Genomic DNA, 22,864 nt, shown 5'->3' with positions numbered 1-22,864 from the left:
CTCTATATGATAACTGCCTTTTTAAAATGGGAGATGGGAATTACTCCAGAACCTTAGTAACAACACCTACGAACAAAAGTGGCGGTTGGAACTTTGAACACCAACGGACCAAAACAAACAATTTGGCAACTCCGACGTACCTGTACCAACAGTCTTGCCACCCTCCCGCACCGTAAATCGCAATCCCTCGTTAACAGCAATAGGCATAGTAGTGGTACACACCATCTCCACATTATCACCAGGCACAATCATCTTGCCCTCAGCGTCATTCTTCTTGCCCTGTTCATTGTCTGGCCACGACAAGGCAGACGAGATATCCAGCGTTCTCGAAAAGAATTGTGGTTTATAGGCACTTGTGAATGGGGTATGACGACCTCCTTCTTCTTTTGTGAGGACATATATCTGTGTCAAGAATTTAGAGTGTGGAGTCATACTGCCTGGAGCGGCGAGTACCATTCCTCGTCGGAGTTGTTCACGTTTGAGACCTCGGAGGAGGATTCCGGCATTGTCGCCTGCTTCTGCTCGATCCAGTTCTATGTAGAGTTGTGGTGGTGGCGTTAAGATGTGTGGTTCAGAGTACATGACGGGTATGAGCCCCGCTCTATCCATTGACTATATACGAGTGCTATATGTACCTTTATGGAACATTTCGACACCAGTAATAATAGTTCTTTGAGTTGGCCCAAATCCAACAACTTCGACCTCAGCACCCTTGGTGATGACACCACGTTCTACACGACCAGTGACGACGGTGCCACGACCAGCAATGGAAAATACGTCTACGGTGAAGATTATATGAGATTCAGTTCACGTATCGAGAGTCGAAACACCAGTGACTGAGTAACAAGGCCATCATGGACAGAACTTGAATCCTATACCGTACCTTCAATAGGCATCAAAAACGGCTTTTCCAAATCCCTCACAGGAGTAGGAATAAAGTCATCAACAGCCTTCATCAATTCCAAAATGGCCTTTTCACCAATTTCTGGATTTCTCCCTTCCAAAGCACATAAAGCCGATCCCTTAATAATAGGCACTTTATCACCAGCATATCCGTATTCAGATAACAGGTCTCTCATTTCCATTTCCACCAATTCCAACATTTCTGGATCGTCGACGGCATCCACCTTGTTTATAAAGACTACGAGGGATGTGACACCGACTTGTCTGGCGAGGAGTAGATGTTCTCGTGTTTGTGGCATCTGGCCGTCTGTAGCTGATACGACGATGATTGCGCCGTCCTGATGATTATGCGGAGGTGTGTTAGGTGTGTTAGCTCAGTTGAGCCAAGCCTGCAGTCACTCTCGTCACATAGAGACATTGGATCTCCTTCCCATACATACCATGGTAGCAGCACCAGTAATCATATTCTTTACATAATCAGCGTGACCAGGGCAATCAACATGAGCATAGTGCCTCTTGTCGGTCTGGTATTCTACATGGGCACTGTTGATTGTGATACCACGTGCTCTTTCCTCAGGAGCCTTGTCAATAGAAGCGTAATCTCTGTATTCTGCTCCACCAGCTTGGGCCAACACTAGTACAAGACAACAGTTGTTAACATCAATTTTTTTTACCCGAAAGTGTGAATCGACCCTTCTGCTCAAGCGAACGCATCAGGAACATTTAGAAACAAGTGAATAAACTATTTTCTATGCATACCTTTGGTGATTGCAGCCGTCAGAGTAGTCTTACCATGGTCGACGTGTCCAATAGTGCCCACATTTACATGTGGTTTTGTCCTTTGGAAGGTCGACATGTTCCTTCCAGCTACAAGGGGTATGCGACGTGATGAGAGGATCGGCTGTGTCCATGATGAGGGTATAGATGTCCTTGATGTCGAGTGTGATGGTCGTAGAGTTGAAATGTATTTATTACTATTGCCCAGCAGTCTAGAGGAAGAGCATATTCCTTGAAGCAGAGCTGCTGAGAGAGCCGATGGCGATGCTATATTCCCTGGGATCCTGCTACCTGTACGAAGAGCTGTCATCTTTTTGGCCTGGAACTAAAGCAATGATGTTTGGATTTGTTAAAAAAAAAGTTTCGAATTGACTCATGTGCTGATACGAAGACGCAGGGGCTCTCAAAACGTGTAGATATTGTTTAATGCAATTTATAACGCGTATGGAAGTGCCTTGCATCGTGAAGAACTACCAGATTGTAAGTTGGAACATATACGTCTAACATTTGATGAACCTTTACTCAGTCTTTCAGTCTTTTTCTAGGAAGCAACGAGTGTGGAGCTTGATATCGAACTTGTCGATTACGCTTCCAAACACTGGACACGTCCTTTATATGTTGTTTGCCGACACTGGCAGGTCATCAACCATCAACCCATTTATTGCGGTTGGACCGTGAGCGGGACAGCCGCAACTCTCATCCTGCTCTCACGGAGTAGCACCAGCATGCACGTAGGTATCTTACGCTAAATATCGTCAAGGAGTCAACCTGCTGAAACTGGAGTCGTGTCTTTGACGAACTCACCAGACAGTCGCTGTACGTCGAGGTTTAAATCATGGATATCCCGTGCCTCTTCTCAACGCCTACACGTAGCTGCTAACCACATTCACACTGCGAGACCAACACAACAACAACATTAGACTACCAATGTCTACACTTTTCTGTGGCCCATCATTTCAAGTCGAAGTTCCCTCTGGGTCTGAATCCGGATTCGATCTCCTGGCTAGGATCTCAGGACTTTCACCATCGTCATCATTGTTTCTCCACAACAAAGGAAGGACGAAGGCCAACTAACGCTGAAGTGACGTGATTACATTTAATCCAAACTTTTCAGTGTATCTATCACCTTTCGACAGTACTTTCGTGGTGAATCTGGTGAATGGACGTGGTGGTTGTTCGTGGTGGTGCGTACACTTGACGTCTGGACGCTGGCATTGATGTTTTCTAGTCAAACGTTTTGTGCACTTTTCCATAGCATCCAAACATATATTTGCAAGATGTTTGACCTCTATTGGACCACCACAATTGTTGTTTTGCCTTCGTGTATTCGACTCTTACAGTATGGTCAAGCCTTGCTGCGAAATGTTTCCAGCTAGGGAGTATATATATGTGACAAGACTGGCTACTGGTGCCAGAGCAATCTTTTCTCTAGGACGAATATTTCAAGAAGATAAGCCAAACTGCAATTGCAACACGAGACACTTGCTGGGAAATGGAAAATAATTGGGTGTAAATTGCACACAATAATATGCCTTCAAACAAGAGTGGAGTGTACTCCGTCTACTTGCCTTCTGTCACTTTATGAAGTGAGCCGCACTCTGACTACATAAAGTCCAAAATTTCTTTGGATGTCGTGAGGACGTTAGCCAGACACCATGAACACCAAAGCGTTGATACCTTGTAGAGCCCTTTAGCCGGTACTCGATTAGCTTTTGGGGTTCTACCGGGCGGCAAGCGTTCGAGCCCTGGCCTCCTTTTCGCTGATAAACCGAAATTCCCAATCGAGAAGGCCGCGAACTGCATATACGTGGATACGTATGTGCGTCTCGTGATGGCATTGTCCTTTACGACAGTTATTTCAAGCTGCTGAATCATATAGCATGCAATCAACACTATGGCAATGTGCGGGTGTATGCTTTTCCAATTATTTGACAATTAACCGTGTTGTCAGGTTTGTAGTGTCTGTCTAATACATTGTCGGCGTCTCCGAAATCACGAATACAACATTTTTCTGAGGAAGGCGCTCGCGAAACAGCACAGAAAGCGTTAAAAATGGATGCTGAATCGATTCTTTGGTTTCACGTCCCATGACACTACGCGTAAAAGTTCTGGAACGGTCCGCTGTTACTACTCTTGCGTTTTGCCCAAGTTCATGGCGTCAAAGACACGACAACGAATAGCTACGATACAGCACGTCTAGACGGTGTAACCACTCTATTGGAGCTTATGTAGTAGCGCCAATCCACACAAATTAGCATCCGGTTAGGTGCAGCACTCCAGATCTCCTTCTATAGCAGCCTGACCATTTTGATTGGTTTTCAAAACGCATTGACTCCTTTTTTCGAGACCAGCGACTAGTCCAACCGATATCATATAGCTCAAATGGTATTTGACAAAGCAAAAAAAACAATAGTAGCCCGACTTCAAACAATTAGCATCACGTGTTTGTGTTTGGTTTGTAATAGCATGTAACAGCAAAGAAAAGATAGAAGGTGGCCGCGCTGAAATGTTTTCGAAACACGTATGAACACGTACCTTCTCTCCTCGCCTATCTCGCTTTTCACGGACTTGCGGGGTCTCAAAATTCCGGATGACAAAAAAACCAACTTTGTCTGAAAACACGCAGACTGATCTTTCTCGTTTCAAAACAGTTCACCAGCTACATCTTACCACACTAATGGCTCCTCGTAAAGTACTCGTAGTTGGCTCCACCGGCAATGTACGTAAACCTCTTAAGCCTTTCGCGTCCACACTTCCCTTTGATTTTGATGCTGACTGCCTGACTTTCACCTCCAGGTCGGAATCCCACTGCTGAAATTCCTGTCTTCACGACCAGACCGTTTCGTCACAGTCGGATGTACCCGTGATGCTTCCAAAGCTGCTGTAGAAAACCCAACATTTGGATCAAGTGTCACATTCATCACCGTCGCAGGCACCACGCCAAAGGAGCTTGATGATGCGTTAACGGGAGTGCAGGATTTAGCAATTATTAAGCCGTTTTTGCCAAAGTACGTCACAGCAAATCAGTGTTGGATTATTTTGTCCTCATCGACGTCCTTTTCTCGCTCTTCACACATATAGATACGGTCTAGATTTCGCACAAGCCTGGATTGATGCTGCTAAACGCGCCGGATCCGTGGAGCGTGTCGTAATGTTGAGTGGACTACCACCCCAAATTAATGGTTCCATTGATGATCCAACGGTCATCGCGTCAGAACAGCCAGTGGTTAAGAGCGGACTATCCTGGACTTTGCTTCGACCACCATTCTTTCATTCGAACTCTATGCAGTGGGCCAAGAGTATCATATCTGAAGGTACGTCAAATAACACCGATTTATAGCGGCAGAAAGCCCGTCACTTCTTTTTGCTCTTGTCGATTTTTAATATTCTCATTCTTCCTGCTTGTTCTAGATTGCATAAGAATGCCATGGGGCTTCCGCAAATTCTCTGGCATCGGACTTACGGATATGGCTGCTGCATTCTTCCATGTCTTGTTGGATCCAGTTGCGAAACATAACGGGAAGGCGTATGCTCTTACTGTTCGAGAGTGAGTGTGTTGTCTTTCACTTTATATTGTTGTCACTAGGGACTGATTTTGTAGTGTACTAGCTTGACAGGTGGAAACGAAATCGCTGCTGCATTCTCACGGGCTTTGGGACGTACTATTCGTTATGAGCCGTTAACGATCCCTCAGTATCTTGATGTGCTGAGAGCTCAGGGGCGACCTGAGCTGTCGTTGCTGTTTGCGTCTGTTGTTTTCCAAAAGGTATCCACAAGTCCACGAAACCGCTGGTTTGTCATTATTTATGTTATTAACCAAGTGGTACTCCTACAGGTCTTGGATGGTGGCTACGAACAACAATCAAACGACCTAAAGTACCTCACGGGACGGGACGGCGAATCATTTGAAGAATATGTATTCGCAAACAAGCACCTTTTCGGATCTTTATAAAATTAGAATTATTGAAATACAAAACATTGTTTAAACATACATCTATTTATATCTCCCAGTTACCCACAAGCACAACACTCTTCTCACTATCACCATCCGCGTACCCAACCAACATAATCCTTCCAAACGCCCACACTTTCGGCCTCACGAGCCGAAACGCATTCCCAAACGCCGTACCCACCCACTCATCATCCACAAACACTTCCCACGTGATTATAGGAATGTCCTGTAAATTCCAGGATAACGTGAATTCAACGTTTGGGCCAAGGTCTGTTATATCGGACGTTGTTAGGGATAGATGGTGATCAGGTGGGGCTGGTGGATTGCTTGGGTCTGGGTCTATGAGTGATATCTCGCCTATACGAGCAAGGATATCTGTTTCTGTGCCCGGTACTTGTTCATCTGGGAGTATATCGGACTTGCTCACTCCATATGTATGAGAATGAGACTTGTGAGCAAACACCAGTCCCAATTCTTTCAACACATCTCCACTACTCCATACTGCCCCTAAATCAGTTTCTAGTGTCGTCCAATCACCAACGACACTAACTAATTTGGGAAACACGACATATTCTGTCCCTGTTTCGTGTGTTATGATAAATCCGATTGCAATGTCCTGGGACACATCTGTTACTCTTACACGTAGGTGACTCAGACTGTCACCATACGCGATATCCAGGCCAAATAATGGGATTGTAACCAAACTTTGGTTTAAAGGACGATCGCTCCCACGAATGACAAGACTAGAGCCACCCCAAAACGCTTTCCCCGTTTCGAGTTTAGATGTATAGGCACAAGTCGTACGATCTGGACGTAGATTGCTGCCGTCCAGTACAAGGATGGTGGATGGACGGTGATTGAAACTGAATTACCGTGAGTATTTTCAAAGGGAGAGCTTTTGGTTGTGAGTTTTACCTCGGCAAGAGTGACGTCCTTCCGATATGATGCCACGGCGTTGAGCTCACTCGGTTCCCACCAACATAATACTCGAGACCAGCTCCAAGACAAAAGTTGGAGTAGAGGGAGGTGATAGAAGCTCGTGGTTTAATATAATCTGTAATACATCCTAGATCTAAAGAAGTTGCGTCTTGGCAAAAAACTGCAAACTACGATAGGATATTTTTTCCATACCATTTTCATCAGGATTTGTCGAAGCGTTTTCCTCAACATCCTTCGCTGGCAAGACAATCTTTGACGGGTCCATCTTATGAATACCATGCCACAAACAAGCCTCATACAACTCAAACATGCTCGAATCAAGGTGCTCATAACTCCATCCTGGCGCGAACATTGCGACTGATGTCCCGGCGTCCTTGATTACTCTTAGAGCCTAAACATCAAACTCATTAGCCCGATGTTGCACAAGAAGCTGAATGTTACATACCTTGTGCACATTAAATCCACCACCACCAAACGTGTTCCTTCCCCAAAAATCAATCCCAACAAACACGTCCGTCCTTTTATCTCCAGCTTCTTGAGAATCGTGTGCAGGTTGATGTGCCTTCCAAGTATAGTTCGTGAAGATCGCGTCAGCGGCTTCAAAGAATGGGCGGTTGCGGGACGTGAGACCGTCTTGCCATTCAATCTTTCCTACAAGAATGAAAGTAATAAATAAGCGTTATCATAATGATAGAGTCAGAGGTATAGCGACATGTTATCGGAGCAAGATAATAGCAAAATCAGAGCATTCTTGTAACGGAATGGGCAAAAAAACATAGGTTGCCACTGTCAAAGTCTGAATTCAACAGAACCAGCCAAACCGACCTTCAGTAGTCAGACTATCATACCAAATCACTAGCGACCCAGGCACATATTCATGCATGGTGTCGGTCAAGATCTCAACAAACTTGACCATGTCGTGGGCTTGTTGAGCATTCCTCAGAGGAGATTCGATATTCAAAAGCCAGCCGTCAAATGCATAGTGTTTAGCAATCTGTGCTGTGTGTAAGAAAGTGAGAGATAGACGCGAGAGAGATAAACTTGTTCTTCTGTGTCAGTTGGTTTTTGGTACATACCAAGTTTGACAGCAAACTGATCTGACACTGTTCCACTACTTGGATCATCTACACCATAGATAAGTCTTAAATTCTCCTCGATTCCTTCATCCCATTCAGTTATAAACGTTCCAAGGATCTGGTTATGGAAACATCGTCAGCACATTTTCGCTTCCTTTTTGCTTTCAGTTGAATTCACACCTTGACATTGTTCGTATGTGCAGCATTAATCCAGGTAGGTGGTGGAATAGTAATCCTCCAATGACTGAAGTCTACAAAACTCTAGGGTTAGCGTTTTCAGCAGTTTAATGTCGAAGCTTTACACCACAACGTTACATATAAACACGTCAATTGAGGACCAATGGTCGAATCTATACGCGTTAAATTGATGATTTCCTTGCCATGATGCGTCCTCGTTATATCCTCCTTTGAAATCATGACAGACAATTACTTTTGGTCGTGATTTTTCTGGCTTCTTGACAGAATCTCGACGGATTGTAACATAGACAGGAGTTTCTGCTGAATCCCAATCGGCGAGTTCCTGTAACGACTTAAGCGGTGCAGTCACGAACGGTGGCATCTTGACCAAAGAGAACCAAACATATACATGCGACTAGATCTATTTTACTTGTAACTTTGATACAGATGCGAACTGATAATTTATGTCCCTAGTACTCATCCAACACTGCTTGAAACAGCGAAACTCCACGCGTCAGGACTCACTTGCACCTGCACCTCCTCCTCCTCTAGCCGTATGCTGATCCAACGCATCCTTCATCTTGGATCTCAATAAATCAACAGCCTCAACAAGCAACTCCAAATCCTTTTCTTCACCATGTACATTCGTTTTGATTGGCATTGGGTGTTGATCGGGACGTGCTAGTACACCCTTGTCAGCGAGTAAGCGTATTACGACTCGTAGTCTGTTTTGAATGACCTAAGTAAGAGAATATGTGAGTTTCACGCATATGATGTCAATGACAAAAAACCAGCCAACGGCATTACGTTCAAGGCATCAAAGTATCTCTTTGCCAGATCGTCAAACGCTAATCCCGACAATGGATCTTTGGTTGGTGCAGTTGATGTCAACATACTGGTGGCTTGAGATGCGACTCGTAGTAGAGCGACAATGGTCTAAGTTGAATACCGTGTTATTTGATGTTTCATAGTTTCGACAAAGGAAAGACAAACAAAGCATACCAGTTCTATACTATTGATTTCCTTAATAATATCATCAGTTCCAGGCTCTCTGTCCTCATTTGAATCAGGCGTCTGTCCTCCATCTTCCTCTACCTCGTCCACTTCCATTTTGGAGCTCAAGCTCCGTGTTGCAGAGCTAGAGAGGAGAGGATAGATATAAGGCAGGCCTGTACTTATCAATAGATTTTAATTAGCTCAGTGCGTTTTATCGTTCGCTAACGACTTGTATTGAAATATAGTGTCGAATGTTGACAATGCAAGAAGAGCGTGATGCAGCTCAAGCCAAGGAGGAGACTGAACGAATGAAGGAACTCGAACAGCTCTTACATGGTACCATCACGCGTTATCAACCGCCTTGGCTCTCTTACGACGTGCATCTGATTTGAACACTGCCATTAAAACCACCATCGTTTTAGACTTGGACGATACTCTATCACAACCCGTTGAAGACATAGTTCCCATAGTGGAATCAGTCATGCAATCTGTTGCAAGTAAAATACATGCTATTCGAGGCTCGCATGATATGAAAATCATTGCAGAAGAACTATGTCAGTCCAAGCTCTTTACTGACGAGGGCGACCAGTTCGCCAAAATACTGGCCAAACAAGATATCGAGGTATTTCGTAATCATTCTTTTTGTCGACAACCTCTTGTCCTGGAACTAATTGTGTTGGGTTTTCCCAAAAACAGAAACTGGATGCAGACAAGGGATACGTTGTCGTCTCTCTTCTCTTTCATGTCGGTCAACTATCGCCCAACGTCTATAGAAGACTCGCTGAAGACGACTGGTTTACGAAATTACGTGATGTGGTGTTATCGAGGGCTTGGGCTTCAGCTGTGTTTAATAAGGGGGATAGAATGCATCATGCTGCTGCTCGATTGCTATATGAAGTCTGTCGAGTACAGGAGTTGTCTATATCTGAAATGGGTATGAGAGCGATTTCGTGCTGATTTCAGATTCGAGTAGCCGACAGTCTGATATTTTTATCGCACTTAGAGTTGCTCAACGATGAACTGATACAGTCGATATGTGACACCATTGAAAGAACGAGAGACGATCATCGAGAGGAATTCAATTATGATCTGATTCGATTGCTGGTAAGCTCTTCACGCGAAAGAAGAACAGTCTTGCCCAGAATGTGTACTAACATCCCTTCGTCTCAATCGCTAGTTGATATTCAACGACCAATTCACGAAGAAGAATGCTCGAACCCTCGTCATGATAAACCGAGTGCTTAGCTCAGTAGGAAGCAGAATCAGTCACAGCAAGACATTGACTGAGAATCTCGTCTTTATGTTCAATCGAGCTGGTAGGAGATCTTCAGTGGAAATTCAGATCAGGATTGATTACCAACCCTTTCTTTATCCCCAATAGATGACATGCCCACACAAATTCTCTTGATTGAGTTCCTCAAAGTGCTATTTGAGGACTCCACGACTTGGGATATCATCTATACCAATGATTTGAGAATCGTTTTGGATGTGATTGTTCGAGAGACTAGGAATGTGGAAGATGAGGTAAGGCTATAATTTCTTCGATTATCAGCAATACCATGTTTGACACTTTTTTCCCTGGTCCTTCTCAGCTCCAATACATGTACATAAACATGCTACCACCACTACTCCTTAACACTAACCTCGGAGAACTGAATTACAAAAAGGAAGAAACCTCTAAACTGTTGCATGAACTGATCCACGACCGATTCGGACACGTCAGCTTACGAGTTAGAAAAGCTGCTGAAAAGGTGTTGGCTGATACTGAAGCTATATTGAATCATTGAAGGGAACGTAGAAACTTGCATAAGAGCTGGATACCTTGTAGATAACGCCACGGTAATACACTTTGCACATGTATCCAAACAACCAACTCCTGTTTTTTGGAAACACCACAGCATGAGGATTCTCTTTAAATTTAAGCATTAGAACCATCACTATCTCAACTGGATGATACACTATTCAAGGCCCTGAAGATACTGCTGAATCGTGGATTCGATACCTCTTACGGTTGCGTACTTGCAATTCGTGGCTCGCATAATGAAAAACCATAGCGAAGTCCTATACCAGGTAGCCCTTGTCATGGAAGAAAGTGATGAGTTTTCCAAATCGTGCCTTTTTTGTGCTTTGGACCGGACAGAAGCTCGATGCAGACCAGGGATACGATGTCGCCTTTTTTCGTGTCTACGTCGGTCTGATCCCGACTGTGCATAACAGACTTGCTGAAGCAGGCTGGTTTGGCAAATTAAGACACACGTGTCATTGAGAGAGCTCGAACTTCAGCTGTTCTTGACAACGGTGGTATAATGCATTATGATGCTGCTCGATGGCTCTATGAAGTGGACTGACAATCTGGCGTTAGATTTAATCGAGATGCCAAGGAAGAGACGTTTCATTCTTGAAAATTACTCGGCTGTGAAGGTCGCCTTTTTTGCACAATGCTAAGATAGAAGGCATGACAACACAAATCCTCTTGGTTGAGTGTCTGAAAGTGCTGTTTGAGGAATTCAAGACATGAAATATCAGCTACACCAAGGAGTGCTCTGACGTTATGATTCGTTAGACTAGGAATGTGAAAGATGAGGTATGCATGAAAGATCCTCACTCAAAAACGATTCCTCGTCAATGATACAGATTATCATTTGTTGTTTGTTCTGTCTCAGCTCTATTACATACACATTAACATGCTACCGCCGCTACTCCTAGATGCTGCCGTCGGAGAACTGCACTACCAAAAGGAGAAAACTCCAAAATCGTCGAACGGACTGATACATAACAGACTCGGACACGTCAGATTACGACTTAGGAATGCAGCTGACTAGGCGTTCACTAATACTGAAGCTGTACGAAAGCATTCGAAGCACTTGCATGAGAGCGAGATACCCTGTATGATAACTATAAATCCATTTTGCGCCAGCTTTGTAGCTTTTTTTGCATAACAAGAAAGCCTTACGCATGAGGCTCTATTTGCCGAAAACCATTCCGTTTCATTACAAAAAGAAAACAGTGCTAGGTATTCTTTAAAGTTTGGCACCAGCAGCACCACCTTTACCCTTTTTAGATCCACCGCCCAACGGACTTGGTGGCATCTCGACCACATTCGAGTTCAAGGCATACGCAGACCATTCCGTAATCATTGATTCAAGTCTCAGAGGTTCTTTGGCAGCAATGTTAGTTACCTCGCCTGCATCAGCGGCGACATTGTATAATTCCCATTTGCCGGATCCTATGAAAAGGATATGTTGGGTGATGTTAAAGAAACGAGGTATGAGGGAGAGAGCTTACCCATTGGTTTAGGAATAAAGATTGCCTTATAATCCCCCTTCCTGATGGCTTGTTGTCCAAACAACTCCCTGAAAAACGCGAAACGATCAGACCAAAAAACATCCAATATTTCTTGAGAACTAAAGAGCCAACGCTCGTCTCAAACCCACTCACCAGCAAATGGCATAATCATCAGGATAAACCTCACTCGCCGCACCACTCAACAACGGTACCCACGATTTGCCCCTCACGGGCAGCACTTTACGACCTCTAAATACTCCATTCCCGGTCTCTGATGGGTGTGTCGCGCCAGCTAATTCCAGCATAGTTGGTAGGAGATCAAGGCATGTCGTCATTGCGTGTGTGATGTTTGCTTGCTTGTATTTCGGGTAGTGGACGATACATGGGGTGCGGATTCCGCCTTCGGTGATCCAGGTCTTGTATAGGCGGGACGGGGCAGTAGCTTAAAAAACAGTGATGAGAGGACTTAGACTGTCAAGTTGCAGTTGAGGTGGGTTACGTACCAGCTTGTGCCCAACGTGGACCATACTGGTGAGCAAATGTTAGTGTTCAAGTTGTCTGTAAACGTGTGATGGAGTGTCTGACTTACGTAGACATACTACGAAGAGAAAAACCGAACGAGTCAGCCAGGGAATGTTACTGCGACAAACAAAGTTCACTACAACTTACAGAGTTCCCTCTCCCAATGTTCTCCAAACTATTATCATAGTACTTTTTAATAGCATTTTGCACCCGTTCTCCAAACATGGGTCGTGCCTCAAGGAGCCCTCCCTCTGGAAAAGAAAATCAACCTTCAGATCAAGCGATTTATCCGTTCAAACTTTCAATTCCATACCAGCTCCATTATCCGAAATAAACTATAGTAACAAAGCATACGTGTTAGTCAGTCCTGTACATTCATACACGCAATCTCTCAAGTGTACAGTAGCATTTTTCCCGCATACCATGATAAACGTATTCTCAAACTCTCCCGTCGTCTTCAAATACTCGACAACCTTGCCCACATTCTCATCAATAGACTCAACCATTGCGGCATACACTTCCATCATCTTTGCGGATTTTTTACGTTCGTCTTCGGCCAAGTCGACCCAGTTCTTGGTCTTGAAGTGCGGCACCATGGGATGTGGGTGGACATTTTGCGGGATTAGCCCGAGACGCTGTGGTTTTTAAACTGGTCAGGTGTAGAAAAAACGAACAGACCATGGAGGTTCCTACCTTCAGGTGTTCGATCCTTTCGACACGCAATACTTCTGGCCCAGCATCGTACCGGCCCTTGTATTTGGCGATGAGGCGGTCGGGTGCTTGGAGTGGGAAATGGGGCGCTAGTTGTGGGACGGCGAATGTTGATGTGAGGTTTGCGTCATTGGGTGTTAAAATGGTAGGATTTTTTTAGCTCATTCCTTCGTTTCTCTGTTTATAAACGTTCTCTCAACTTCAAACCCTTACCAGTATAAGGCAAGTACGCAAAAAATGGCGCCTGCTTCTCCGTGGGACTACGTCCTTCCAAATACTCAACCAAACGATCCGTAAACGTTTCCGTACTATAAAAGTCTGCCGGAAGCGAACTGGCTGGAATGAATTGGTCTCCCTCCATGTACTGTTAAAAAATGGAATTTGTTCATATCTAATGCTATTTTTTGGGGGATGCTAAGCAAACGACATACCAGAGGTGGTTTCCCAGGATTACGCAGTGGCGACCCAGGCCCCTCGTCTACATCCGAAGCATCCGAAGGCTGTACTTGTGGCTCGAATGCATAATGATTATGTCTATCGCCCAACAAGACGTGCGTTAGCCATCCGCCTCTCCAGTTGCGGAATCCAGTAAACTGTACATCGGTTTTTTTGAACCCACCCTCCATGCAACATACTAAAATTCCTATCAAACCCTCTCGAGCACGGTGCCGTGGCCTTTGTCAACCCCAAATGCCATTTGCCGCTCATGAGCGTGAAATATCCAGCGTCCTTCATGAGTTCAGGCAGGGCTGCGACTTTACGGTTTAGTTCGCCCTCGTAGCCTTCCTTGTCTTTCCAGTATGCTTGTTGGGCTTTGCTGCACGAAGAACGGAAATGGTTAGATGTTGCGATTTGTTTGGCAAATGCACCATTTGAACGGGATTTTTTTGCATCGTCGGTTTAAAAAGTGTTGTTGCATGATGTGAGAGCTACCTTCCAGCAGTCATGAACTCAACCATCTAAAAGCAATACATTCGTGAGATTCATCCAATCATCCAAAACGTGAACAGTTTTTACCTGACCAACGCCAGCCAAATGATGATCCGTTCCAGACATGAGCATTGCTCGTGTAGGACTGCATGCGGACGCCGTATGGAATCCAGTGAATCTCGTTCCGGCTGCTCCTAGCCTAAGCAAGAAAAGCACGATCAAAACGACGTTATAGCCTTTTTACTGTATAGCTTCAAAGCGTGATATGCATGATGATGGTGGTATTTTAACGCATCAGCCCGATATTCAAACAGATCCCTGCATCCACATTCCACATGAAAGAACCATGAAATTGCATCGTTGCTTACTTGTCCAAATTCGGTGTCTTGATCTCCCCACCAAAACATCCAATATCCGAGAATCCGAGATCGTCTGCGACAATGATTAAGAAGTTTGGACGTGCCATTATCCTGGTCCTACAAAGAGTGGTTTGTTCAAACGTTTGGTTAAAATGTTGCAAGAGTGGAAATGTCGCAATAGTAAAAACCTCAACCAATTTTGGGAAAACTTGAAGGGCAAGGGCAGTAATAGTCAAACGTACGATGTAAAGACTTACCTGATTAAGGTCTTGTAAAGGTTTTCGTATTGCGATCAGGAACCTTTTGACACATGGGTTTTGTACTACAAAAGCAATTCATGGAGATGGATGAACATTCACCCTCACACGAAGAGCTTGTGAACACCGTAGCAATGATGATCTCTAACACGGTCAGACACGAAGAAACGCGTAATGCAAAAAAAGAGACTCTTCTCGAAACATAATCGCGTCAAGTGTGAGCACCTATCTTATATAAACTATACAACTACCATCATTTCATTCCGTGCTATGAGCTTACCTTTACACATTACTGTACAGGACATTCGCCATCCTCTTCCTAAACAAAAAAAATCAGCCATCAAGTCCTCTCGACAACCCAATGTTATTATCACATACCTCCTCATCACCACCACCTCCGCCGCCTTGCCCACCAGTAGCACTACTACCCGCACCACTACCCCTCTGTCTCCCCATCGTAGACAATAAACTTCTCAACATACTTCTCGTAATAACCAACTCTCCATCCTGATCATTCCTCCTCTCATCAGACTCGGCGACAATCGCATCCTGGTGCTGCAAGAGTGAGCTTGATACGGGTAGTCCAGCTTCACTGGCGAAGGTACCGCCTGGGAAGGTCGTTGACGCATCGCTCGTGAATGGTTGTGTGAGAGATGGGGTGGTTGCGTTTGATGCTGTGCGGAGCCGGTGTGAGAGGCCCATTGAACGGTGTGATAGGCGTGGAGATGAGTTTGTTGTGGGTTGGGGAGTTGATGAGGTGGTGGATGATGATGAGGGTGCTGAAGTGGTGATTTGTTCGGAGGCTTGTTTTGGGTATATGGGTTCGAATAGTTTGACGGTCTACAAATCAAAGCGGAATCAAGATGATACTTAAGAAATCGAAAGAGCGAAAAAATAAGAGATGAGATCATAAAGGTATGCTCAAGTGCTTACATCATCAATTCCAGATACAGCGACAGTTGGCAGATATGGATGAGACTCAACGACATTCACTACTTGCTCATCACCACGTAGTATTTGCAAGATCCGCGAAGTCTTCTTGTCCCAGATAAAAAACAATCCTGCAAGAAAAAAGACTTAAACCGTCAAAACAGTTCCAATACGTACCTTTTGAATACCACCACACACGCACCATTATCACTCCCACTAACAACAAGACTCGAATCATGCCCAATAAAATTCACATCCTTGACAGTCTGCGAATTGATATGTCCACTATACTTTTGGGTATACGTAGAAATCAACTCTGTCTGTGGAAACGCCACCCGATTCCTCCTTGACGGCATCAATTCCGAATCACTTCCCGATTCATCCGATGATTCCATATTGCCCTCTCCTCCCTCATTCGCATCCATATCATTAAACGCATCCCAATCATCATCAGCTCCTTCCTCATCATCATCGGCATCAGCAGCAGCGACAACATGCTTCAATTTCCCATCTGGATCGTTGATTTCCTGTACTCGTACATCAGTACTGATACTGCATGATTCCGGAACCTCAAGTTTAGATTGATGGTCACACATCCAATTCAAAAACGATTCCGCATCTCCGTTATTCATGACACCGTTCGTGACATCGACGATTGCATCAGCGAGTTTGTCATCAACTGGCCAATCAATACCATCCAGATCGCTTTCAGCTTGTTCAATGCTTCCTTCCTTGTAGCTTGGATCAACAATATATACAGCCCATGATGATGCAACTCGAAGTACAAGCGACGGAGCCACATTCGAATCAGCATATTCCATGGCCTCTGTAGCTTCCGACCCAGCATTCATGAGTCGTTGCAGGATTACCATGTTTGTGTTTTGGTATCCGTCACCTGCTTCTCCTTCTTTTGATGGTGTTATAATAAATATGGGTGGAGATGAAGAGTCTGGTTCCAAGTTTGGTATCATGTCTATATCATTATCTTCTGTACCAGTAGTGGCAGTTCGTTTTCGTTTCAATGGACTTTCAGGCTGTTTAACCACTACCGTTGTTGTTGTTGACGACTCTATCTTATCAAAATCGGATGCGCCCCATGCCAGATACGCTCTAGCCATGTTTCGACGTGCCATGGCACACATTTTTTGAGACTTTGATGATTTGAGCATCTTTTTCTCGTTGAGTACTTGAGCGACTTTTGAGAGATGTGTGATGGATGCTTCGTAATCTTTGTTTACTTCATACTCCAATGCTGCTTGTTGGAATAAATCGATAAGGGAAGCTATTGGATCTGTTTTTATCGGTTGTGGAAAAGGAGATGGTTGAGCAGTATCGACTTTGACCCGTTGCCGAATGGAAGAGTGTCTGAATGTTGAGCCTGGTGATATAAAGTTTCCAACAGCAGCCGATGAAGAGATGTCAAACAAGTATATATGGTCACTAAATGTCAGAAATCGTAGTCAACCAAAAATTGGGAGGCGTAAAAGCATTGATTTGCTACAACATACTTGTGCCAACTTCCAAGCAGCTCCCTTCCATTATACTCTGAGAATTTACACGCGGTTATATTCCCTATAATTCAAACCCGAATTCAACAAGAAGGTTCCAACACAAATCATTTTAAACAAGACAAACCTGATGCTTTAACTGACGACGGGCGAAACTTTGATACTGGCACCTTTGCCGACCGCACATCATAAAGGTACATATGAGGATCCGCACCAGCAACAGCCACGTAATTCGTATTCAAATGACTCTGCGAGATGGTGTTGAGCTCGATAGAGTGATCTGACAAGTCGATAATTGGAGCAGGACAACTGCGATTGCTTGTAGTGCATCGATGAGGTGTTCGTAAGTCGAATCTCCGTACGGTGCCATCTAAGCACACTGCGTCAGTAGAAAATAGAGGGTGTAATTGTTTCAATACAGGAATGTATACCTTCTCCACATGCGATGAATACGTTTGGATCTCCAGGCGTGGTAACGATTCTTTTAGCACGATCTCTAAAACAAGAGTACGTTGACCGTAGTGTCTGTCGGGAAGCACCGATGGAGATGTCGATAACTTTTACGTCACCGTCACCAGCACAGCACAGGACGACCGCGTCGCCTGTAGCAGGCATGAATTTGGCACTGAATATGTTTGCGCGATGGCCTGTAGGGAATCGAGATAGGAGTTTGGTTGGTGCCGGACTGTTCTTTGAGGATGGTGGGCCTGGCTCGTATCTAGATGTTGAGTTATTGTCAGAAGATGGAGGCGAAAAAGGGTCCAAGAAGAACCTAATGCTTTTGTCAAACCTCCAAAGGCATAAGTGAGTATCATCGCTACAATCAAAACAGATTAGCTCTCGGTAACTCTGACATTCACAAAACCACGCAACCCACCTTCCACTAATCAACAACTCTCCCGTTGAATTCCAGCTAGTTTGCAACAATATACAAAATCATGTGAATTTAATGTCGACGGGACAACACGGTTCAGTCATATAACACAGCATACCTAAGAGCATTCACACATCCTCTATGACCAGACAATACCTGGCTGAGTGTCAGTCTGCTGGTAGCATGAGATGTTAGCAGTCGTTGACGCTCAAAGCTGCAGGTTGGATTTGCCAAGTGTTCTCGCTCTCGGGCAAAGCTGTAGAGTCCGAGAGGAGTCCGAAGGTCCATGGTGGAGAAGCTTGTGACGGTCCTCTTTAACTGCTTTTTTTGTAAGTGTTGTTCTTACACTTAAAAGAGTACGCTCCAAACACACCCAATTTCGGGTATATAGACACGCATTAAAACAATTTTGTTATTTTGTTCATATATTTCACTCATATTCCCACTCTACAAACAAAAAACTACAATTGGTTTCAGTCACGGATATCATTATGTCCCTTCACACATATTAAACACAATTTTCACATATCATATCACCCATATTATTTATGCTTTAACTTCCCGTTTCGTTTCAGCAGCCACTACCACTTGCTTCTTGAAAAAGACCTGATCAAACACCATCCTGAAAACTCCCGGCAACACCCGTGGTTCAAACTCAAAGAATGTCATCATCACACCACATAACGGGGCAAGATACATCATCTCAGCATATTTAGGCATGCCCTTTGGAATCCATCCGTAGTGCTGCCATTGGTAGAACAATGACTAAACGAGTAATTTGAATACGTTAGCACAACAGCCAACACGATTAAGACTAGCGTTAGAAAAGAATAGCATCACAATTGAGACCACTTCAAAACCAAAACTCACCTGCGTAGCAAACGGTATACAATAAAGCGCCAGCTCAACCTGTCTTCCATAATTCTCCAACAGGTTCGAGAATCCCGATACCAGTCCTCCAACATACACAGCCAAATGACTCTCCCTCTTTGTCAGATTACGAGAATAGCATTGCACCAAAATGCCAGTATTTAGCATGATTCCAATCGCGATACACGATTGTGCGACGGCCATACTGAATTTGAAGGGCCAGAGTATGATGGATTGGATTTTGGAGAGGAGGGTTGGTTTCGGTTTTGGTTTGTCGGATTTAGTGGAGGGTCGGGTAGGACGGCGACCGAGGAGCGACGTCACGTAGCCGGTTACGATTGCGCCGAGGTAGACGCCGGTGTAGATTTTGAATCTGGTGATGGAAGAGGTGTGAGTAAAAGGAAGCGAGGGACTTGGGTTAGAATGCTGAACTTACAAGTCATAGATCGACTTTATGACACCTCGCACGAATGCCTCGGAACAGGATTCATAGTTGGGGTGTAATTGGGCACCTGTGCAAAGATTGTTAGATTATGTTCACATCAAATGTTCTCGTCATGCCCTTGTCATGCTTACAGAGAATATGATCATGCTTAACCCCATGTGGTATGATATCAGCAAACACCTTCAATCCCAACTTTTCCAAAAAGTGAAGCTTGGAATCAACATGGTCGATTTCAATCGATTTGGCGGTATTGTTTATGAGATCGTCTAAATCGAGAAGACTTGTTAAATGAAGCTCAGAAAGAAGGTTCAACACAGGACTTACTGGCAAGTTGCGCATGCATTTCATACGTCTTTGGTTTCTGGTTGTAGTAGAAAACGGTGCTGGTGCAAGAGCTTAGGAATTGTAGGTATGAGCGCTACAAAGACGTGAAGAACATCTTGTTAGAACGCAATAGTTGCGTGTTGATCTGCAATGAACGACAAACTTACCGGTAGTCCATTCGGCAAAAACTGCCAGCAATACCCAATCTGCGACACAGTCACCATATATATAATCGTAGCACCATATTTACCCAAGAACTTCAATGCGAAGTCTTGGATTTTCAACATTGTCGATTCAGTCTTTAGCTCAGCGGGAACCTCATGTTTGACAGCATCCGAGATTTTAGCATTAGATACAGGTGCAGCAGCGACAGCAGTCATAGGCGAGAGGAGCGACAATGCATTAAGTTTCTTGGCGCTAGCTATATCCACAGCCGAATCGACACGTTTCGTTGGTGTTACATCCGTGACCACAACAGCATCCTCCAACACTGGTGTTGCAACCACAGGAGCAGCCTGTATACTCTTTACTTTCTCATCAACAGCCTTCCTCGCAGCTCCATTCTTGGCATCCAGCGTATTATATGTGTATTTCGACACTATCCAGAACGTGCGTGCGAGCACGAATAAGGCATAGTCCTGTCGTCTCGTAGCGTCCCGGTCTAGCAACAGCGTCATAGAAGCTAGCGTTCCAGCAATAAAGGATTTGAGAAAGCTTGATATCGGCGTGTACGTATCAAGTCCAAGCTTGATGGTTCGGTATGCAAATACGGCGAGTGCTGCGATACCGCTAAATTGCATTGCGTCGAGCCCGCCGAGGTATTTGATTACTTCTATTGGTCTTTGGAAATAATAATAAACTAGTTAGTTCAAATTTTAAATGTTTGGATTCTAAACATTTTGTGATGTTGACGAGAACCATAGATCTAGGACCCACTTTTTGATAATCATGCCAGATAGCACTGGTCCCGGCAGCTTTGTAGCAATCTGCAGCGCGTAGCATAGCAATGCAGCCTTGGCCGACCCGATTATGATCTGTTGCAAATTGTCCTGTTCTGCTGGAGCTTGCATGTCTCGAGCTACCTTTGATGAAGCCATTGGGGCGATTAAATCTAGATAATAATATTACCACTAAATTGTTGTAGATTAATATCGTAGAGAGTTGACGGGTTGCGATGATGGAGATCTAATTTTTGCACGGCAACAATTTTTTGTGAGACGTGAGAATTTGAAATAGAACAATCCACTCGAAATTACGTATGTGAGACACCAGTCGGACAATGGATGAATTTGTGCATGCAGCATGGTGGAGACGTTGACGTACCTGGAGGCCACCGATCGATACTTGGTTGTTGCTTCTGTGCGACTGACAGGCATGCGTAACAAACTGCCGTCGGATTACATTTGGCGACATCTCTGCAACGTTAATCGTAGATCTTATTCTCAATGCAGCCAGCTAGGCAGTTGAGTACTTCCGGCACAGTTCTTCTCTGCGCTGTGATTGATCACGAAACTATGTACGCCTTTTGTCTCCGTCCTCACACACAACCTCCTAACACCTAACTACACAAATGTAAATCATGTAAAGCTTTCTATTTTGCAAAAGCACTCTACCAAAACATGAGATTCTCTACGAGTTTTCCACAGAAACTCCATACAATTTTTTTGCGATTGAATGATTGATTGCCGTTCCACTCAAATTTAAGCAGCAACGGAAGCAACAACGGGTCCAATAACATCAGCATGTTGAGCAGATCCCTCAACGATTGCTTTTTGGGTGGCAACGGTGGTTGGGTCAGCAGCCATGGTGGCGAGACCAGCTTGGTCGCCAAAGATGGAGACCAAGACGTAGATCTTGGTGTCGATGGTAGATTTGTAGAGGGAGAAACGCTTGTAGCCTGTTACAAAAGTCCGAGTTAATGGGGATTGTCATTGAAAAGGGGCAGGGAGCAAATACAAGGGACGTACTGGGGATTTTAGCCATGTCAGCACGGACGAGTGCGTATCCGGATTCAAAGTCGACGGCTGGGGTTTCGGTCTCTAACAAGAATGTGAAACGCGTTTAGAGCGAAAGTCCAAGTATTCACCCTCCAAAAACCGAATTAAAGCATTCGCTAACTCACTTCCTTGAGACAAGGTGATGGACAAGATGTCTGTGGCGGCTGGGACTTGAGAACCTTCACGGTGGACCAAGTCGAATGGTCCTTGTAAGAATGCACCGGCAGCTACATGTGGGAAGCGAAATCAATACAAGGACCAACTGGTCGTTATGCAGAAACGTACCAGTGTAGAGAGGAGTGATGGTGGCAATGGCGGCTTGCATGTTAGCATCAGTGTCGAACTAGAACGACGACATGGTTAGATTTAGGAGAAACCAAGTTTGGCCGCAACATTAAAAAAATGAGTACGTACTTGGTGGAGGACTACATGGGTGGTAGTTGGGGCTTCACCAGCGACGTGCTTTACAACTGCGATGACGGTGGTTCCAGCAGCCTAAGCATCAGAACAAAAGTTTGTTTAGCACCTCGTGGATTTGTAAAAGGACGCAAGAACACAAACACAGCGAAATACGGCGACGTGCAGGCTCACCTTGGCCTTGATGGCTTCAAGAGTAGCTATTACAACAAGATGGAAACCAGATTAGTAATTTGGATGAGAGCCTAATTGCCCGACACACATTGTAAAACCAAGTTTTTAAGAGGGTGAACATACCGGTGGTGGTGTCAGTTTCTGACTTGAGGAGAGCGACGTACATAGCAGCACCGGTTGCCATTTTTGTTTATATGATTCGGGGTTGGGAGAGAGTTGGGAGGTTGTAGTTCTGTGAGTAGATGGGATGGTTACAAAGTTAGAACGTTTCAGGCAGCTTCCACACGTTCGCAAGTTACAAGCTTAGAGCAAAGAACCAGATACACATACCTTTTATGGTGTTGTTGATGTATGAAAACGATTTTGGAAGACAGAAGAACGATCAGGTGAGAGGCTCATCCCTTTCGCGTTTTTCGTCCACTACTGCCTATACCCTTTGGC

General features: G+C 44.6%; 6 protein-coding genes across 6 annotated transcripts; 1 reads left to right on the top strand and 5 right to left on the bottom strand.

The window, feature by feature from the left end:
* Nucleotides 1-40: 40 nt before the first annotated feature.
* SmJEL517_g05281 (uncharacterized protein) lies at nucleotides 41-1,990 on the bottom strand (the record flags this gene model as incomplete). The annotated part of the gene is made up of 6 exons (XM_031171207.1): nucleotides 41-66; nucleotides 141-533; nucleotides 636-779; nucleotides 884-1,241; nucleotides 1,344-1,537; nucleotides 1,663-1,990. The coding sequence occupies 6 exons, from the start codon at nucleotides 1,988-1,990 to the stop codon at nucleotides 41-43; spliced, it is 1,443 nt and encodes a 480-aa protein (XP_031022798.1).
* A 3,688-nt stretch (nucleotides 1,991-5,678) lies between these two features.
* On the bottom strand, nucleotides 5,679-8,206 carry SmJEL517_g05280 (mannosyl-glycoprotein endo-beta-N-acetylglucosaminidase; the record flags this gene model as incomplete). The annotated part of the gene is made up of 8 exons (XM_031171206.1): nucleotides 5,679-6,495; nucleotides 6,548-6,704; nucleotides 6,764-6,962; nucleotides 7,017-7,222; nucleotides 7,397-7,570; nucleotides 7,648-7,765; nucleotides 7,828-7,898; nucleotides 7,963-8,206. The coding sequence occupies 8 exons, from the start codon at nucleotides 8,204-8,206 to the stop codon at nucleotides 5,679-5,681; spliced, it is 1,986 nt and encodes a 661-aa protein (XP_031022797.1).
* A 132-nt stretch (nucleotides 8,207-8,338) lies between these two features.
* On the bottom strand, nucleotides 8,339-8,934 carry SmJEL517_g05279 (uncharacterized protein; the record flags this gene model as incomplete). The annotated part of the gene is made up of 3 exons (XM_031171205.1): nucleotides 8,339-8,563; nucleotides 8,632-8,760; nucleotides 8,827-8,934. The coding sequence occupies 3 exons, from the start codon at nucleotides 8,932-8,934 to the stop codon at nucleotides 8,339-8,341; spliced, it is 462 nt and encodes a 153-aa protein (XP_031022810.1).
* Nucleotides 8,935-9,080: 146 nt separating this feature from the next.
* SmJEL517_g05278 (uncharacterized protein) lies at nucleotides 9,081-10,607 on the top strand (the record flags this gene model as incomplete). The annotated part of the gene is made up of 7 exons (XM_031171204.1): nucleotides 9,081-9,156; nucleotides 9,243-9,442; nucleotides 9,517-9,754; nucleotides 9,824-9,924; nucleotides 9,998-10,136; nucleotides 10,202-10,344; nucleotides 10,413-10,607. The coding sequence occupies 7 exons, from the start codon at nucleotides 9,081-9,083 to the stop codon at nucleotides 10,605-10,607; spliced, it is 1,092 nt and encodes a 363-aa protein (XP_031022811.1).
* Nucleotides 10,608-11,840: 1,233 nt separating this feature from the next.
* On the bottom strand, nucleotides 11,841-14,734 carry SmJEL517_g05277 (uncharacterized protein; the record flags this gene model as incomplete). Its single annotated transcript, XM_031171203.1, has 15 exons — nucleotides 11,841-12,046; nucleotides 12,106-12,173; nucleotides 12,259-12,547; nucleotides 12,609-12,633; nucleotides 12,695-12,703; nucleotides 12,775-12,878; nucleotides 12,941-12,962; nucleotides 13,050-13,262; nucleotides 13,321-13,427; nucleotides 13,552-13,702; nucleotides 13,770-13,872; nucleotides 13,958-14,155; nucleotides 14,272-14,297; nucleotides 14,356-14,467; nucleotides 14,637-14,734. The coding sequence occupies 15 exons, from the start codon at nucleotides 14,732-14,734 to the stop codon at nucleotides 11,841-11,843; spliced, it is 1,731 nt and encodes a 576-aa protein (XP_031022812.1).
* Nucleotides 14,735-15,173: 439 nt separating this feature from the next.
* SmJEL517_g05276 (uncharacterized protein) lies at nucleotides 15,174-18,484 on the bottom strand (the record flags this gene model as incomplete). Its single annotated transcript, XM_031171202.1, has 8 exons — nucleotides 15,174-15,203; nucleotides 15,263-15,724; nucleotides 15,818-15,945; nucleotides 16,017-17,254; nucleotides 17,323-17,386; nucleotides 17,450-17,692; nucleotides 17,754-18,040; nucleotides 18,315-18,484. 8 exons carry the CDS (start codon nucleotides 18,482-18,484, stop codon nucleotides 15,174-15,176), a joined length of 2,622 nt encoding a protein of 873 aa, XP_031022813.1.
* Nucleotides 18,485-22,864: the final 4,380 nt, after the last annotated feature.

This window comes from Synchytrium microbalum, assembly GCF_006535985.1.
Source record: "Synchytrium microbalum strain JEL517 chromosome Unknown SmJEL517_scf0046, whole genome shotgun sequence".
Taxonomy (NCBI): domain Eukaryota; kingdom Fungi; phylum Chytridiomycota; class Chytridiomycetes; order Synchytriales; family Synchytriaceae; genus Synchytrium; species Synchytrium microbalum.
This window is presented reverse-complemented; position numbering and strand designations above follow the sequence as displayed.